The following is an 18,854-nucleotide window of genomic DNA, read 5'->3' as shown; positions in this document are numbered from 1 at the left end:
AAATAGATTCTAGTTGGCTTTTCTAGCTTTGAGATGTGTCAATAAGCTAAAAATTTATTATAAAAACTAACAATCAAAATCTAAAAGTCACAACTACTTCTTTAACGAACCAAAAGCTCTAAAACCGCATGCTATCCAAACATTATATTATCTTCTAAAACAGGTGTCCATGGGGTTATGGACAGACTGGTCGTGCATATCCATCATATCATTTTGCTGAGGGAGATATCCATCATATCACGAGAGTCTTTCCGTTCCAATGAAAAAAGAAGGTCGAGCAATGTTTCTATTTGACCAAAATCAGCACAAGATCGTTGCAATTGCATTATTCAGAACACATGGGACTCGTACTTCATGGCGGTAACACGGTTTGGCTAATCAACTGCTGCAAGATTCTCTCCATGCAAACGAAGGAGCGGTCATTTCAATTTAGTCGTGAAGCAAAGACAGGGATAGAATTCTATGTTCTGTTTTCATAATATTTCACATGTACATAAGTTCTACTGTACAGTATTTTTTTTCTCTCTCTAGGTGTCTGTTATGTGCATGCTCTGTCAGAATAGCAGCCCAGTCGTGATATGACCAAGAATACAGACAGGTACAGGGGCTATACTGAGCGAATTGCACTATAATCCCAACCCGTCCAAGCACACGCACATTCATCGCAGATCACTTGCTCAAGTCACTTGTCCAGGTCAAATTCATCGCCTGAAGCCCTGAACAGTGATCAACTACATTCAACAGATAAGATGATCAAGAATAGCATGCGGAGTCCCTCTCCACGAGCTAAGCTAGGCCGGCTGGCCCAACGTCAATCGGGACCAACCAACCACGAGTACGTCCATGCCACGCCTTATCACCCCCACGTGCCAACTCGTGGCCTCCTTCCTTGTGCACGCGAGTTGACATGTGTGCGCACCTACAATACAAAGCGCGACCTGTGTGCCAAGTCCCGTAACTGCGCGAGAACAGCGATCGAGCTATTTGTCTCCCTGTTGATCGCGCGCGATAACGAGGGCGCAACTGAACAAGGGCCACGATTAATCTTTGGATTTATTTTGGACTCGCTGCCTCTGCCAAGACACAATTTTGAGCGGTCCTCGGTTTGAGCTGCCGGTTCAATGAACACCACTCGGTAGCATTCCTGCATGATCAAGTTCCTGTCATCGATCATCGCTTGAAAGCCAGAAATGGACCGGTGCGATCCTGTCTCGCGGTTGCGTTCTCCGTCAAAGATTGTAGACGAAAGCGACAGAGTAATCGCAGATAAGCGCGAAATCGTTGCATGTTATCGCGCTTGTCGTGAGAGAGAAGTTTGGAACGGAGAACTCAGGCCATTTGCATCGCCAGCGCTGCCATAGTCATGTGGACAGTTCGTGTCTCGTAGGTAGCATCCCGGCGAGCTCCCGTTACCTGCCCATACGGTTGCGGCGTGTCTGTCCTCGAAGAGCATGACCGGATAAGGGCGGCGCCCGAACCAAACATAGCTACGAGAATCGAATGCCGAGGCGTAGCACGGGCGGACGGTATGGCCACGCCGGGAAATGCCATGAAAGATCGTAGGCGCTCCATCCCGCCGTGGCTGCATACATGCACCCGCGACCACGAGCCGACCCCTCCGGAACAACCACAACACATGAGGATAAGACCGGCGTAGGATGTAAATTAATTAACCTAAGTATATTCAGCGATCTTTTTTATTCAACCAATAATACTAATTTTTTTAAAAAAGTTTAATTTAAAAAGGTATTATCATTGATTGAACTAATGAGAATCCATAGATACTCTTATGCTAATTAATTTGCAGCCGGGTCCATGCCGACGGCGAGCCCACCTGCGGCGCCCGCCGTCTGTCTGTTCAGCAATTTCGGCCCAGTTTAACGGTCCATCCACCCATTTGCCCAGCGCCCGTGAACCTCGCGCCCGCGGCACTGTCGAACCGTCGAAGTGGCCGCGTTTTTCCGCCATCGGGACTCCGCGGCTGTTGCGGCACGCCGGCATCGTCTCTTGTCGGGGGCGGGCGGCTACGGAGCCCGATCCCGCACCAGCGTGGGATTCGGCGGCTGACCGGGGGGCCGGCGCGTGCGGCTCTGCGGAGTGGAGAAAAAGGGTGAAAAAACGAATCGAGGCGCGTCACGCGCTCGCGCGGGCGCATCGGGATGCGCCAAGCCGCGCACGGACGGGCGGCTCGGCTGCACGGGGGCATCCAGAGGCCAGAGCGACGACCTGCCGCCGCGCGCGTCCGTCTACACGTGAAGTCAAGGCGCCCTTTGAATCGAATGGATCGGAGCCAGGTTGCCTGAACCCAACGAGGCCACCCAACAAGTAACAACGTGCACGAGGCTTACAAACCTAACTCGCGATCCAATGGTAATCCAACGCCCAAAAATAGATCTGTCCGGGGGCTAGTCCTTAGCCGGTTAGCCCTATTTGTATAGGCAAAGATTTGATAAGAACGAAATGGTTTATTTTTCCTTAGAGATCAAAGCCTAATCCATTTTTAGACTTTCCTTTTTGGACGTTGATTGGACTGGAACGAAATGAGCGGACGGCGGTAGTTGTGGGGCTGCACCAAGGGACATGTGCGTTAACTCCCCTGCTAGCCTCTGTGGACAAGAGGGAACACGGCAGGGCCCACTTCCAGGCCCATCTGACTCAGCCCAGATTGGACTTGAACACCATCAGCCAAGAACCCAAAATCACAAGCAACCATGCTCATCTCTTTCTCTCCATGAGAGTAGGGGCATCATGAGAAAAACAAGAGGCGAGTGGCACCGTTGAACAAACAAAGCGAATGGCTCCAAATAGTACTTACCCTTTTGGATCGTGCTTTCTTAGGGGAAATTAGTGATTATTAGGTTGATGAAATGCGGTCTTTGCAGGCAAATGATTACTTCCCTCGTGCCCGGAAAGAATCCAGCCGTACACCGTTACGTTGATTAAACTCACATGGACTTGGTCCCCTAAATTTCGAATTTTGATCATGTGATCATTGGTCACCTTGCATAGTACGCGATGGTAACACATTGTAACACGGTAAAAAACGTTATAATTAGGTTGTTTTATTCGGATCTGTCTTTTTTTTTTCATGCGGATGTCTTTCGAGAAAAATTTCGGTCGTACTTTTTTTATCGTCGAGTTGGATCTTTCTCTCTTCCAAAATATCACCTGGCAACTCACTACCTCTGTTCTTTTCCCGCGTCACTTGACTCAGTTTCTGGCACCACAGCAAAGGTAGTTGTCGTCGCCAGATGACGGGAAAAAATATCTAAATATCGATGAATCAATAGGGACAATTATTGGAGCACTCGGCTACCGATGTCACGACAAAGGATCACCGCATTAGTATGGATCAAACTACTTTCTTACCATTTCCCAGTTTTTCCCCATTTTACCTTTTTTTTAATGATATGGTGTACTAGCTGGCAAGAGCTATTTTTATCATCAGTACTATATGTAGGGATTTTCATATACAAATCAAATTTGCCAACTGTAAGTGAACGGTCGATTTTACGAATTTGTAAAAAGAGTAGGTACTGTTTTCAGTAGATAAATTGTACAATACACAAGATTTTATATAGGTTTATATCTTCTTTAGGATAATCTTCTTTAAGATAATAGCCCTAAGTCTTGTTGATTTGATATTAATCTCTGAAACTGTTTATAAGGAGTTGCTTAGCTAGTCTAAATGGATCTGAATCTACTCGGAGGGTTCTCTTGCGAGTAGTAAAAAAAAACTACTAATACAGATCTAAGTTACATAAGGCTCGAGGGTTTAAAGCTCCTGTAAGCTTGAATGACATCAATGGACTTATATCGACTTCAATTGACTTGTCCTCCGTAAGATTTTCTAGCTCCGTATATATAAGAGGGTCATCATACGAGTCATGTAGTTTTTTTTTAATCATTTTTAGAGATAAACTTACATGTTTACAAGATATCTTGAATATCTATAGACAGTATGTATTAGGGGTGGCAAGTAGATCTGTGGGTTCGGGTCCTCGCGGGTGCAGGTTCGGATACAAAATCCCATCCATGGGACTGGCGGGTCAGGTACCCGAAAAATAGCAGGTCGAGTGCGGGGTTGTACCTACGCCCGTGGGTGCACATGGGTCACTCAAACAGCCCACTCAGCACTCAACTACTCATGCAGCCAAGCCCAATGCCTCGCCTCCATCCTTACACGCGAGACGTCTATCCCCATCCGTGTCGCGTCTGCCCCCTCCGCACGCCCAAGCCGCATCGGCCCCTTCACATCACTCACGCCGGCCCCTCCGCATCGCCCGCGCTGTGTCGACCCCTTCGTGCCGCCTAGCCACGCAGGCCCCTCCCCATGGCCCCCTCCGCCACAATCGGCCTCCCTGCCGCCTCGCTCGGCCTCCTCTGGCCTTATCACCTCCTTCAGTGCCTCATGCTCTACCACTCTGGTCAGCGAGGCTCCCCAACCTGACAAACACTCGGCGGGTGCACGTTCAGGTGCCAATTTTTGCCCGTTTGTCATTTCGGGCTCGAGTCGGGTTGAGATTATTGGGTTTCTGGTTGAGTGTGGTTTTGCTCCACCCAGCCCCAACCCGTTGCTATCCCTAGTTTCCATGCATCCTAGAGTTCCCTTCCCAGAGGTAGATATATATCCCGAGAATGTAGAAAAACACTAGGGTATACAGATACTGTAGTTTTATACTAACCATCGTCAAGCCCCCCCCCCCACCAGTACATGAAATGATGCTTCAACATATCAAATAATTAGTCAGCAAAGATAAACGTTTTGACCGACTACGTCCTCAAGTAGAACTCAGATCCCTGGATAGGACGATACATCTAACCAAATTCTTAGAGTCCTCGGGTCATCTATTTGGGCTTCCGAGCACCTTCGAGTACTCAGGTGAGTTCTCGAGAAGGTATTCCCTCCGAGTATAAATTCCAATTCATACGAGAAATATCATCCTAATCCTTTGAAAAGACGGGGAGAAAAGACTTGTCGCTAGCCGAGTTTGAAATTTGAACAATCGCTGTAGAGATTTTGTGTGGTGTTGAAGAGATTCTTTACCTGACAAGAGATTATAATGATGCTCGGGGACTGCACGAGTATTACAGAGTAGTGCTCTGTCCTCTCTGAGATACCACCTCTTTATCTGTGCGAGTCTGCGGAAGAGATGCGACTTGATGGTTGGTTGACACTTGGTTTACCGTGAACCATTATACAGCCACACCCACCATTCAATGCTCAAAGACAAAGAGACATTGTCTCTCCATGACCCGGAGTTCTTTATAACTCAGGGTGGCAAGCTCTTGCTACATCAGCTTTCTAGCTTAGTCATGGAGTCTTCATCCTCATCTAACTCATGAGAAGTTAGGGTTAGTGTTTCATCATCATCAGGTCCTCTGCCTTCATCACCAAGGTCTCCCCCTTTAGCGCCACCACCCTCCCCAGCCGAGGTCGACTCCATTGTGAAGGTTTTCAACATCTCTTTCGATGTGGAGGTAGAAGAAGAAGTGGCGACCGGTAGTGTCTCTGTTAAAGATGGCAAGGCCTTGGCTCCCAAAGAATCTTTTCCAAACCAAGAGAATGTGGACTAGGATCTCTTAGAGGAAGAGATACGTGAAGAGGAAGTGACTACTAAGGAGAAGGAGGTGGCGACTGGCAATGTTGCCGCTAAAGCTCCCTCTTCACCCTCGTCCTCGAGCGACACCGACGATGATGGATGAGGAGGAGGCCAAGGGTTCCACTTCATCCTCATCCCAAGCGACACTGATGATGATGGCAACGACTGAGGAGAAAAAGGAGGAGGGAGAGGCTTCCATGATCTTCTCTTTCTTCCTCTTCATGCACGACGATGAGCTAGAACATAGGGTTTCTTTTAGATCTTCTTTTGGATGTTCATTCTCTCTAGCATATCTTAAAAATAGATCAAAATCTTTTTAAATAAAAATCCGAGTTTCTACTATAATGCATGTTTATGAATGTGGGCCTTCACGAATGCAAGAAATGACAACATGCATCTGGCCTTTGAAATGTTTCTTCCGATTAGTTTGAGAATTTTGTAGGTACTTGTTACGATGTACATCAAGGATTGCCTTAAGTCAGACTTTAGTGAAAAGCGTCGTAGCTTTTAGGCACTTGTGGACTCGATAAGGATCTTCACGGTCCCTAAAAAGGAGGTTTTAGATTATCATTACTTTTTGTTAGAAAACATTTTGTGGCGCGCACAACAAGTATTTGCAGCCATTGGCACCGAATACATATGAAACCCCCGACCGGTTATCAGGGAAAGTTCCCGAATAGACAGTCTATAATTTTAAGCGCGCACTTGGGCACAAAGCACTAGAATAATGGCTTATCTCAACTTAAGGCATTGGATTGCGACATTGAATAGAAATTATCAAGATATATTGATCTTTTTTTAGTAATATGACAGCTAATATTACAAAGTATACCATAAGTATTTGCACATAGAACTTACGAAGCTGGTCGATATTAAAAAAAATTAAGGACTTGATCAACCTCCATTGCTAACATATACGACCCTGGACAATTAGATTCGATCACTATATATGGACCACTTATTGCTATTTTTCTGGCTTTGTACGCGTCATAGAAACAAATCCCTAGGTTGGATGGATCTCTTTCAGATGTTTCTAATCATGGTAGCGCCGAAGAGCTTGCTAGCATCATGCTGATCTTATCAACACTTGAGTTCTTTTTTCCTCGAGAACATTGAGGTTGTCCTGTCTTCTCGGGATTTCATCCTTGTCAGCATAGAGTTCGACATAGGGGGATTTGATCTTTCGTTCACAGGGGAACTTGATTTCAGCCTCGTATATTAGGAAGAAAGGCATTTTACACGTCGCTCTATTGGATGTCGTCCAGAATGCCCAGAGTACGTTAGGCAATTCAGAAGCCCAGACCGTAGCATGGGCAGATAAGAGGTTGAAGGCACAAGTCTTGATTCCTTGAAGCATCAGACCGTTGGCCTGCTTGACGTGCCCATTGCTTTGTGGATGAGCCACTGACGCAAAGCGGAACGTAGAGCCTAGTCCTTCACAATAATTAATGAATGTTGTGCTTGAGAACTGAGTTCTGTTGTCGGTTATGATCCTACTTGGGACGCCGAATCTTGTTATGACGCTTTCCATGATGAACTTCTTCACTGCTACCGAGGTGATTTTGCCAACTGACTTAGCTTCAATCCACTTGATGAAGGTACTGATTGTGATGAATAGGAACTTAAAGCTCCCATATGCTACCAGAAAGGGCCCCAAAATATCCATCCCTCAAGTTGCGAATGGTCACAACAAGGGGATCATCTGTAAGACTTGGGTGGGCTAGTGTATGCACCTGCTGTGGAACTGACAACTGTTACATATTTTACCAACTCACTCGCATCATGTTGAGCTGTAAGCCAATAGAAACCTTGTATGGATGTCTTTCTGACCAAAGTTTAGAAGGAAGCATGAGTTCCGCACACTCCTCCATGGATTTCTTCGAGTAGTTCTCTACCCTGCTTCTGAGAGATGCAGTTCATGAGTACTCTATGGGTGCCTCATCGATAGAGAACGTCGTCCACCAAGTTATACATCATAGATCCACAGGATATTTTCTTAGATAGTTCATCATCTTTAGGCACGACTCAATATTGAAGGAACTTACGAATTGGATCCATTCACGAATCATCATATTTGAGTAGATCCACGAGTTTCCCATCGACTCCTTTTGGAGCGCCGATTCCTAGTGAGCCCCCGAGCTGGTTATAGGTCTCATAGACCATTACTCCTTCGGCCATGTCATTTGATGATTTCATAGATGGATTGGAGAGTTCCGCTACGAAAATCCTGGTTTGTCCTAGAGATCGTGAGGAGACTAGGCGAGCTATACTATCAGCGGAGCAATTATTGTTCCTTGGGATATATTTGACTTCGAGCCAGACAAATTTCTTTTCCACCTTCCTCACCTCCGCGAGGTAGTCTGTCATGGTCTTATCCAATGTTTGATACTCTTTGCTGACTTACTTCACCACCAACTGTGAATTCCCTTTCAGGAAAAGGCGGCAGATACCAAGAGCAGAAACCACTCAGAAACCAGTAAGCACACCCTCATACTCGACTATGTTATTTGTGGTCAAAAAGTTGATATGCAAATCTTATTATAGGCTTTCTCATGTGGGAGATATAAGGATCATTCCAGCCCCTATGTCTTGAAGCATAAACGACTCATCAAAAAAAAGAGCCCATACATTTTATAGGTCATTGTGGTTGTCCTAGGGTTGATCGAGTTCTTTCCATTTGGCAATGAAGTCAGCGAGTACTTGCAACTTAGCGATTGGTGAACCGCTAGTTGTAGACAATTGGTGAACCGTCGATCTTATGAACTTATAGAAAGAATAAGGGATGCTTCCAGTAGACGAATCACATAACATATATAGGGTTTTATACTGGTTCAAACCTCACTTAGGATAATAGCCTTACGTCTGAAATTGCATCTAGCCCCTAAGTGTGATTTTGGTGATTAATGATAATACCTATGGACTAACATCTATGTTGAGAATTGTTAGTTGGGTGTTCCAGAAGTGATACATGGAGGAAAAATATGCATTAAGATGAATGAGCTCTAGGTGATGCTTGGATAAGTTAATGATAATATATATGGACTAACAATTATGTTAAAAATTATTATTAGTATTCCATAGGAGAAGCATAAGAAATAAAGTATGGATTCATTGAGAAATGCTATGAGTTCAAAGAATTGCATCAAAGTCGTTAAGATATTGGTAATGCTCGTAACAAGAAGAAGAAGCTTGAAGCATGAAGACTAAATTACTTATGGAGATCAAGTAACTTAAGGTACAATGTTGTCAATTAAGTTTTATGGACTAACTCATGTGCTTTTTGCTTCAGAGTGAGTTGGGTTTAGGATCCATAAGAAGACATAAATTGAATTGAAATCATATATGCCAAGAGTGAAGAATAAAATTAGACTCCATATATGATAAAGTGAATTTATTAAAGATATTAGGTACAAATGATTTTCTATAGTAAGACGGTGAAGGACAAGCAAGAGTCAGCTACGATGGACCATCTGGTGGTGAAAAGCAAGCAAAGAGCTTGACGCCGAAGGACCAAAGTGGTGGTGAAGGATGAGTAAAAACTTTGCGCCAATACCGTACGTGGTCATGGGAAGCTATGACTGATTCACATCAATCACATGAAGAATCAAGAAGAGATGTAGTGAAGACGATATAAAGGTTGGCAACTCTCTAAGTTTGAAAGAAGAAAGTGATACTTAAAGGTATTTAATGGCTCAAATTGGTTTAAATGAGTTTTAGATTTGAATTTGAGTACAGATATACCGCACTATTAAGAGAGATGCGACGTAGAGCAAATTGTTGTGTCTCAATGCTCAAGAGTATCTAACCAAACCAAAGTGAAAGTTCACTTTAGGAGTCCATTGTGGAAATTGTGGAAGTGTCTAAATCGGGTTTTGTAGTGTTCCTAGTTTTGATCTAATGTATTTAAGATCATGATTTCTGGTGGGATAGGTAGCTCTCTAAATAACTTTTTCATAGAGTCCAAAATCATCGAAATGGGACATCGGGATCAAAAGTTATCGCCTTTTTTAAGGGTCTGTTGTGCTGAACTTGGAAGTTCTGGGTTAATCCGGAAGTTCCAGATTGGCCGAAAGTTCCATATGAAATCTGAGTTGGGGTTCTCGCTTTTGGTTTGAAGTTTCAATCCAGAAATTTTGTATTGAACCCAAAAGTTCCAGATTCTGTGATCAATTCAGAGGTTTTGAACTTGATTCGGATAGGGGTCTTGGGTGGATTTAACTCGAGTAACCCAGAAGTTGCGGGTTAAGACAGAAAGTTGCATAACAGCTAATTTTTAGGGGTTGGGTATAAATACCCCTCTCACCCTCTCTCTTCATTCGCTACTGATGCTCCCACGAAAACATTCGAAGTCAAAGCCAATAGAGCTCTCCCCACTCCATTTTAATGTGAGATTTGAAAAGAAAAGTGAGTTGGGTTGAGATATTGGAAGTTTGAGAGCAAGTGATCATAATTCCCATCTTGAGCACTCGGGTTCATCGATAAGAAGTCCGTTATCGCATCTATTACTCTTGGAGCTTGAAGCTTCTAGGCGGCTAGACGTTGCCAGCGAGCATCCAAGATTGTGGTGTGCCACAAAAAGTTTATGAAGGCTTAGATTTCACCTCAGCAAGGGAAGAAATCAAGAGTGAAAGCCCTAGCTGCCCAATTGATTGACCCACAATAATACCTACAACTTTCTCAAGTGTGACCAAGCTTGGTGAGGAAAAGTGTTGAAAGAGACTCGGCTCAAGTGTGACCAAGCTCCTCAACAGAAACATAGGAACCTCAAGTGGAGGTGTAAAAACTTCGAAAAGATAAATCAACACGTCTCTTCTCTTGGTGTGCTTGTTATTTGTGTTCTTCAGCTCATTAACCTTCATACTTGTTTTTGTCCGATCTATGTGCTCGTACTTGTTTGACTGCAGGTGATTCATGGAATAACTAGGAAATACTTCGTGGAACCTATGACAACTTCTGGTTTGAGCTAAGACTCATTAGGCATAGCTAGATCTCATTTCATTGCTCCATATAGTCGGTAGTTCCAGATGGAACTTGGAACTTCCGGTGAACAATAATTTCAGAACTTTCGATTATAGTTTTGTTGCATATCTTGCTAGATTTAAATAATCTTTGTCACACCCTAGGATTGTAACCTTCACACTTATTTAGTGTGATTGTGCACTAGTTGAGTCTAGCATATTTAGGAGTTTCACTTGTGAAAAATCCATTAGTTTATTTTTCGCAGCAAGTTCAGGCCAACGGTAAAGTGTGACAGATTTTTGTAAAAAATGTCTATCCACCCCCTAGGTGGCATCATTGTCCTTTCAACGTCCTGTTGATCTGGTATTAATCTTTGAGACTATTTACAAGGAGTGTCTGGCTAGCTTAGATGAATCTAAATCTAGTCGAAGGGCACCCTTGCAATTAGTCAGGAAGAGCTGCTAATACAGATCTAAGTTACAGAATGTTCGAGGGGTTCAGAGTTCATGTAGGCTTGAATGGCTTCGATGAACTTGTATCGACTTCAATTGTCTTGTCCTCCGCAGGTTCCTAGCTCCGTATATATAGGGGATCATCGTACGACTCCTAGAGTCTTTTCCTATCATTTCTAGAGATAAACTTCTGTGTTTATAAGATGATCTGGTATTAATCTCTAGGTATATGTGCCCAAGGTTGTGGTGTGCCCCTGAAAGTTTATGAAGGCTTAGATTTTGCCTCTGCAAGGGAAAAAATCAAGAGTGAAAGCCAAGCTCAAGTGTGGCCGAGCTTGGTGAGGAAAATGGTTGAAAGAGACTCGGCTCAAGTGTGGTTGAGCCCCTCAACAGAGACGTAAGAACCTCAACAGAGATGTCCGAACTTTGGAAAATAAATCAACGCGTCTCCTCTCTTCGTTTGCTTATTCTTTATGTTCTTGATCTCATTAACCTTCATACTTGTTTTTGCTTGATCTATGTGCTCGTACTTGTTTGACTAAAGATGATCCATGGAATAGCTAGGTGTTTATGTATAGAATAGGGGGTCCCCTGTTCCGTGGTCCTACACCGGCCAATTCCAGTTGGTAGAAGATTTTTCCCGGACCGAGGTCTCACCGCGCGACCAGTTTGTGCCTTCGTGACCAGGATCCTTACGACATAAGAAAATCCTACGATCATCCTTCACTGGTCTTGGGGCAGGTACTCACAAAACCAGTCTATTCTCATAAAAGCTTTCCACTCGAGTGTCTTTACTACCCTAGGCACTCCACCCCGGCGGACATGTCGTGGTCAGTACGGAGGTGTCATGCCCCGTCCCATAGCGTTAAATTCTATAGGACATGCTCGCAGGTGTGGCAGGCCACTCGTCCCATAGCGTTAAAATCTATAGGACATGCTCGCAGGTGTGGCAGGCCACTTTGCAGGCGCACATGCGAGACCGGTGAGGGGACAGGGCAGGTCGACTGACCGGGGTGAGGTGAGCATAGAGATATCTGACGGATGGGACATGCTCGTCAGTATCATCAAAGAAAAAGGGGTCCACTTGTAAGTTCACCCTCTCTATCTCTGGTATATAAAGAGAGGGAGGAGTCGAGAAAACTTATATGTAACCAATTCTAAAACACTGATAACCCAATACATAGGACGTAGGTCTATTATCCTTCTAGAGGCCAGAACCTGGATAACCCCTGTGTTCTTGAGTTCATAGCATACGCACCCCACAAGTGTTTTTCATGCGCCCCTTGACCGATACACCCCGGAATCATTGTCAGGGATTAACCCTCGACAGTTGGCGTGCCTGGTAGGGAGCACGTTTCTGCATTTCAGCGAATATTGGAGATTAGATTGGGATACTCATGGTCGGATCCACAGTAACCGTTGAGTCTTGTTCCGAGGACCCCAGTAACCATGGGGAATTCGTCATGGGATATGACCCAGATGAGCCCGGTGCGCTCCAGAGTTTATGTAACACCCTAAATTTTCAATCTTTGCAATAGTTTAAAATTTTGCTAGAATTAAATAGGAGTTGTAATTTTTGTTCAAATAGAAATAAATTAATTTCTAAATTTAAGTTTCCATAGGTTATATTCGTGTTTGATGCATTCATGCTGTAGTAGTTGCAATAGGTTTTTATGAGTGAAAATGTTTGCAAAAGTTTGCTAGAAGGCGTCGTTTAAAAGTGCTTTGAGAAAATGGTTTAAAAGTTAAAATGAAAAGCCTTTTCTTGTTCCCTAAACCTTTCTGGACCAAAACCCTTCTCAACCCAGCCCAAGACCCATCTCTCTCCCTCCTCTTTTTTCGTTTCCGGGCTGCCTTTGTCACATCCCAAAATGCTAATTATGTAATTAGGCATGCATAATTATCATCGCATGTGCTTGCACATGTTTGTCTATCAAAAACTGGTTAAACATGTCTCAAACACCTTAGAGATGGTTTAGAGCACTTTAGAGAATCCTTACATGGTTGGAGAAGGAAAAAGAATAGAAGGAGGATGTCAAGGGGAGACTTAGGAAAATTTCAGCAAAAGAACCCCCTCACGGTCTGACCAGTGTCACCTGCGGTCTGACCGCTAGTTGCGCTGCCACGTGGGCTACCATGTGGATTTACTGTAGTCTGACCGCCCGAGCTCACGATTTGACCGCCAACATACAGAGGCTCGGGTTAAGTGGATTGATCACTTCCTTTTGCTCTCTCCCTCTTACTTTTCTCTCACTCTCCCTTTCTTCACCCGACCCTAGAGAGAGAAAGAGAGCTCTACTCATCGTGTTTGAAGGATGAAGATCGGAGGTGGGAACTCCCACGAGCTTCCCGGAGGACTTTCCCAAGTTTCCCCCTCTTCTCCTTCGCTGGAGACCCGTGCATTGACCGCAAGCTTTACCACCACTCCGAAAGCCGATTCGCAAATCGGAGCCTCCCCAAAGCATTCCAATCCAATAGAAAACTTCCATAAGCTGAGGTGAGCTATCCCCTACCATTTCTCCGTTGTTTTCGAGCTCGATTCGACCCTCGTGTCATTTAGGCCCAAGTCCAACCTAGCCTAGATCCAATTCATAAAGTATTTTGAGTTTAGCTCGGTGAATGATGTCTAAATCACTTTAGAAACACTCCACTAGTCCTATAGAGCATTTTTGTATCCTTCATTGTCGAAGGTCTCGCTGGATCCTCGCCGACGACCTCGCAAAGGCGCTGCCGACAAGGTTTGGCAGTCTAACCGCCGCTAGGGCCAGTCTGACCGTCAGTTGGGACCGGAGAATCTGAGTTGAAAACTTATACAGGAGTTTGACCACCAGCTTGTTAAAGCTAAGTATACTTAGGTTACCTTGTCCGAGATTTCAAACTTTGAAAATCTAATCACTCAGCAGTCTTTTGCAAATGTATTTAAGCTCGACGCTCTATTATACTTCAAGCATGGATCATTTGCGTATTTTTTCGTCGCTCATTTGTTTATGCATTGCATTTTGATTCGTTTAGAGGGTGTTGCACCAATAGTCCAAGTAAGTGAAGGCGACGCCAACCACCCAGAGTTTTACGAGTGTTGTGCGGGAAGTGTCAGGCAAACCCCAGAGCAGCAAGACAAGTATCCAAGCATATTGCACCTTTCGATTTGAATTGTGGAGTCTAAAACTGATAAATTATGCTTTATGTAAGTTTGCATGTTCAATCGATAAATGTCGGGCTTATATAGGTAGAACCTATGCGACGCATTGTCCTACCTTGGTTATTTGATGATCCATATCCTTATAGTCTTGATAACATTGTTGATGTCTAATTTGAAAGTTATTCGAAATGCTTAGCAATGCATAGGTCCTCAGTAGAAGTCGAGCGATGGTGTAACCATTGTTTGTGAGCTTAGGGCTTACTTATTGTTCACGAATATTGATTATGATGTCGATGGTTGGATGAGATGTGAGGATGAGACGAGATGTGAGCGGTGTTAGGGGTGTTTTCTGCCTTGGAGGAGTTCCTCGGGCTAGTTCGGGAGAGGAGCCGGGCACCATAAACCGTTTTGCATCGGTTAAGCACTGTCCATTGGTGCAGTTGGCTTTAGCACTTTCCGTGCTTACTACACGTCGCATATAGGAACGATAAGCCGAATACCTTTGTAGTTGTGACCTTTTAGCATGCGAGTCGATATCCCTATAGCGTTCAAGATTGGAGACTTTACGTATCTCAAGGTTTCTCCACTCAAAGGAGTTCGACGCTTTGAAGTCAGAGGAAAGCTAGCACCTCGACATATGGGGCTGTCGGTGTATCAGGAACCGGGGGTCCCCGAATCCCGAGACCGAGCCAGCCATCCGCCACATGGCACCATCCCGCGAGGTCTCTACTGAAGGATGAGAAAAGCTTAAGTCCCGGGAGAAGGTGCTCGGGGCCACAGTCAGTGGTCCCCGGGCACCCCAGTTCCCCGATGATCCACGTAGTCTAAGTGCCGGGAAGATAATGCTCGGGCCGGTGCCCGGTCACCCCCGAGCACCCTAGTCCCCCGATGATCAGAAGAGCTGAGTTCCGGGAGAGAGTGCTCGGGGCTGCGAGCAGCGGCCCCCGAGCACTCGGTTCCCCGAGGATCCGCACAAAGAGTGCTCGGGAGAGAGTGCTCGGGGCTGCACGTGGCGGCCCCCGAGCACTCGGTTCCCCGAGGGTTCGTGCAAGAGTGCTCGGGAGGAAAGTGCTCGGGGAGGTGAACAGTACCCCCGAGCACCCGGTACCCTGAGGACAAGGATAGGCGTTCTCGGGAGAGAGTGCTCGGGGAGGTGAACAGTACCCCCGAGCACTCGGTACCCCAACGACCCAGAAAGGCCCCCGAGGGGCCCACCGATGAGGTGTCCACCAGTCAGAGGTCCGAGGCCGCATTTAATGAGCGTGTGTGGCCTGACACATCCAACTGCTCCCGCCGCAGCGTCAGTTCCTGCCATGTTTTGGCAGAGAGGCGTGGGGTCATTAATTGCACGGGTCCCGTCCCGCGTCATCCGGCTTGTCTCGGGATAACATCGCGAGGATCAAGGCTTTCCGTCTGCCGCCCTGCTGTGGCAGAGGAACAAGACAGGGCGGGCACGCCGGGTTGCTCTGCGGCTGCCCGGTGGGCCCTCTCCACGGCGCCCGTTGCTAGGGCGTTTATGGTGATAGGTGATCGGGCGTGCGACGCATTTTCCACCCCCAGTCACTTCACCCAGAAGAAATGATGACGCCTTTTCCAATCATGGCGTCTTGAAACTTGTGCCCCCCCTTCCCGTTCTAGACATGTCGCGGCCGGTGAGTACTTAAAAGAGCCGGCGACACAGGAGAAGAAGGGGGGAAGGAGAAGGCAATCGAAGAGATAGATCCAGAGCCAGAGGACACGCAGAACAACACAACGCACAAGGCACAACGTCAACAAGAAAGAACGAGAGACACTGTGAGCTAGGTTGAGTACAGTTCCAACTGAAGAACAAGGAGCCTCAAGCTCTTAGTTAGGCCAATATTCTTGTAACCAGCAACATCCTTGAGGGACTTCCTCAGGACAGATATAGCATCCATACAGGAGTAGGGTATTACGCCTCCGTGCGGCCCGAACCTGTCGAAATTCCGGTGCATTTACTCCTTCTTGCACTAGGTCGACACCCCCGCTACCGGCCGTTACATTCATTCCCATTTATTTCTCCGACGAACTTATTCAGAATCATCCCCCCGGCCGAATCTCTAAAAAGGGGTCTCTCGGGATCCCTGCGACAGGAGTTAATCCTCCGACAGGGGCCATTCCAAATTGTTGCCCGGTGTGAGGTGGTGGCATGTCAATTGAACTTGCCTCCTTCCCTCTCTGCCATTTACAATGTCTTTCACATGTCGCAATTAAAGAAATACCTTTGAGTTCCAACAGAAGTGATCGAAGTTGCAAACCAAGAGTTGCAGTCGAATCTTAGATGAAACGGAACACAAAACTCAGCGGCATTCGATTAAGTTCATCAAAGTCCAATAGAGCAACCACACTGAAAATAAACTCGACTTCAATTGATTTGTTCTCCATAGGTTCCTAGCTCCGTATATATAGGGGGTAGTCGTACGACTACTGGAGTTTTTTCCTATCATTTCTAGAGATAAACTTTCGTGTTTATAATATATTCTGGGTATATGGGTAGTTTCTATAAGTTTAGAGATTCTGTTTCAAGAATAGAGATATGCCTCAAGAATATAGAAAAACTCTAGAATATTCGGATACGGTAGTTTTATACTAGCCATCATCAATTTATTCTTAATTTTAACTAAACTGGAGATATGTCCTCTAAATTTATCTAGTCCAACTAATATTTGATGGCCTACCTATTGACTTCTAGGATCATTAGATGTTTCATGCTTTAAAAGCCTTCGAAATGGTGCAACTAGTTCGTTGGTTCACTTCTTTTATTTCAACAACCATAAGCAAAACAAATATAAGAAACACGAAAGTATTTTTACTAGCATATCAAGGAAGTTTAAAAATGGGAGTCTTTAGATACGGCGGACGGCTAGGTTGAGAGTGTCATGTAATAGCCACTCAAATCTAAATTGCTGCATAATATAGATAGAATATAATGACAACTCATAAATCCAAAAACTTATAAACAAGACGATTAAATCTGAGTCCTTCATAGTTTGACTTACCAGATTAAATAAAGCTTCTTTAGGAAAAAACATTGGCTTTTCTATGTAACCAGAAATGGTCTAAGGAAACACCACATGCTTGCGCAGTTATTTAGAACACCTCCAGCCCATTGTGCTCCTCTCAAAACCCTATACTTTATCCATAAAAAACTATGCATTCCCGTTATATCAACACATATGATTCACAAACTCTAGCGATTTTAGGCTTATGTAAAAAGCATAAATTTTGCCAGAAACAATTCAATTATGACGAAAATTTTGAAGAACAGTCATGATCCGGACTGGCTGAAAAGACCATGCAAAATAAATTAGCGTATGCCTATCGAGTATACTAGAAATCTTATGATTGTAGGAGCCCAGTCTCAACCCGTAGGATTGGGGCAACAGTAGAATAATAATCTTGTGAGACATAATCTCATGTATTTGTGATTTAGATTTAATTTGTAACGTGATACGTAATAAAGATTATCATAAAATTCATGGTAAAAATAAATAAAATTATGTGTGATAAAAAATTGCCACGCCTGTAATAAATTAGATAAGGCTCCAAACGCACGAGACCACACCCCGTTATAAATAGTGCTGGATTCCTGACGCCCCCACACCTCCCCCCTCCCCTCTCTCTCCGCCGCACTCTCCTCACACACCCACCTCAATCTCAGCAAAGGCAAGGCAAAGCGCATCCATGGAGTTCTACGTGGACGAAAAGTGGAAGTTCTCCAAGAAGAGCCGGAACAACGGCAGCAGGCGCGTCCCGGGAGCTGGAGCCGGAGTCGGCGACTCTTTCCTGAAGAGGTCGTCCAGCATGAGGGACGTCCAGGCGATCGGCCGGCGCGCGAGCGGCGGCGGCGCCGCCGCTGCGGGCGGGTGCCCGCCGCAACCGTCGTTCTCGAGCCGGTGCGCGGGGCTGGTGAAGGAACAGCGGGCGCGCTTCTACATCATGCGCCGCTGCGTCACCATGCTAGTCTGCTGGAAGGACTGCTCGTAGCCACCGCCCTGTGCCCTCCGGCCGGCAAAGCAGATCGCTCCCTCCTCCTCCGGTCCTCCCCCGCTGCTTCTCTTCCAAGATTAGCCAGAGGACTCGGGGAAGAAGGCTGATTAGGTGATGTGTGTATAGATCAGTCCAATTAGGAGTCCTTTTCTTCCTTTTTTACCTTCCATTTCTGGTATGTTTCTTGATTACTAGTGCTTAAGTAGATAGTAGTAGTGATTAGTACAGTACTTAGTAGATGTTGAATCGTGGGCAGTTTTGGGATCTCCTTCTCAAGGAGATGGGGATCTAGTTCTTTCTTTACAGCTGCTGATGCTGCAAAGGAACACACTCCACAGGGGTAGGGCAGCTGAATGAAATCTAGTGGATCTTCTGTCGTACCACGATCGGACCAGGGTGAAAAAGTTGTCACTACCGATGTATAGCTAAAGAAATCAGACGCAACAGCGTGTTATGATGTCACCACATTTGTTTATCGTTCTTTCTGTTTGTTTCTCTTGTCATTTTTCTCTCTGGGTGGCGTCCAACAAGGATGCCAATTAAAAGGGAGATGCAAACAGAACGCAGGATCGAGCAGAGAGACAGAGAGATCAGGGAGATGGATGATTTGGTGAGGATGGTGAGGAAGAAGAAGACCGATCGAAGACTGAGGAAGAGCTGTGAGCAGAGAGGATTCATAGCAAAGGTCGAGGA

General features: G+C 45.4%; 1 protein-coding gene across 1 annotated transcript; it reads left to right on the top strand.

Annotated features, from left to right (window-relative positions):
* Positions 1–17,774: 17,774 nt before the first annotated feature.
* Positions 17,775–18,623, top strand: LOC133910983 (small polypeptide DEVIL 11-like). The gene has a single exon (XM_062353219.1). It carries the CDS (start codon positions 17,856–17,858, stop codon positions 18,156–18,158), a length of 303 nt encoding a protein of 100 aa, XP_062209203.1. The 5' UTR covers positions 17,775–17,855; the 3' UTR covers positions 18,159–18,623.
* Positions 18,624–18,854: the final 231 nt, after the last annotated feature.

The sequence above is a fragment of the Phragmites australis genome, chromosome 3 (genome assembly GCF_958298935.1).
Source record: "Phragmites australis chromosome 3, lpPhrAust1.1, whole genome shotgun sequence".
Lineage (NCBI taxonomy): Eukaryota > Viridiplantae > Streptophyta > Magnoliopsida > Poales > Poaceae > Phragmites > Phragmites australis.
This window is presented reverse-complemented; position numbering and strand designations above follow the sequence as displayed.

Excerpts from the sequence above, each read along its gene's own strand:
- LOC133910983 (XM_062353219.1), top strand. The coding sequence starts at position 17,856 with ATGGAGTTCTACGTGGACGAAAAGTGGAAGTTCTCCAAGAAGAGCCGG.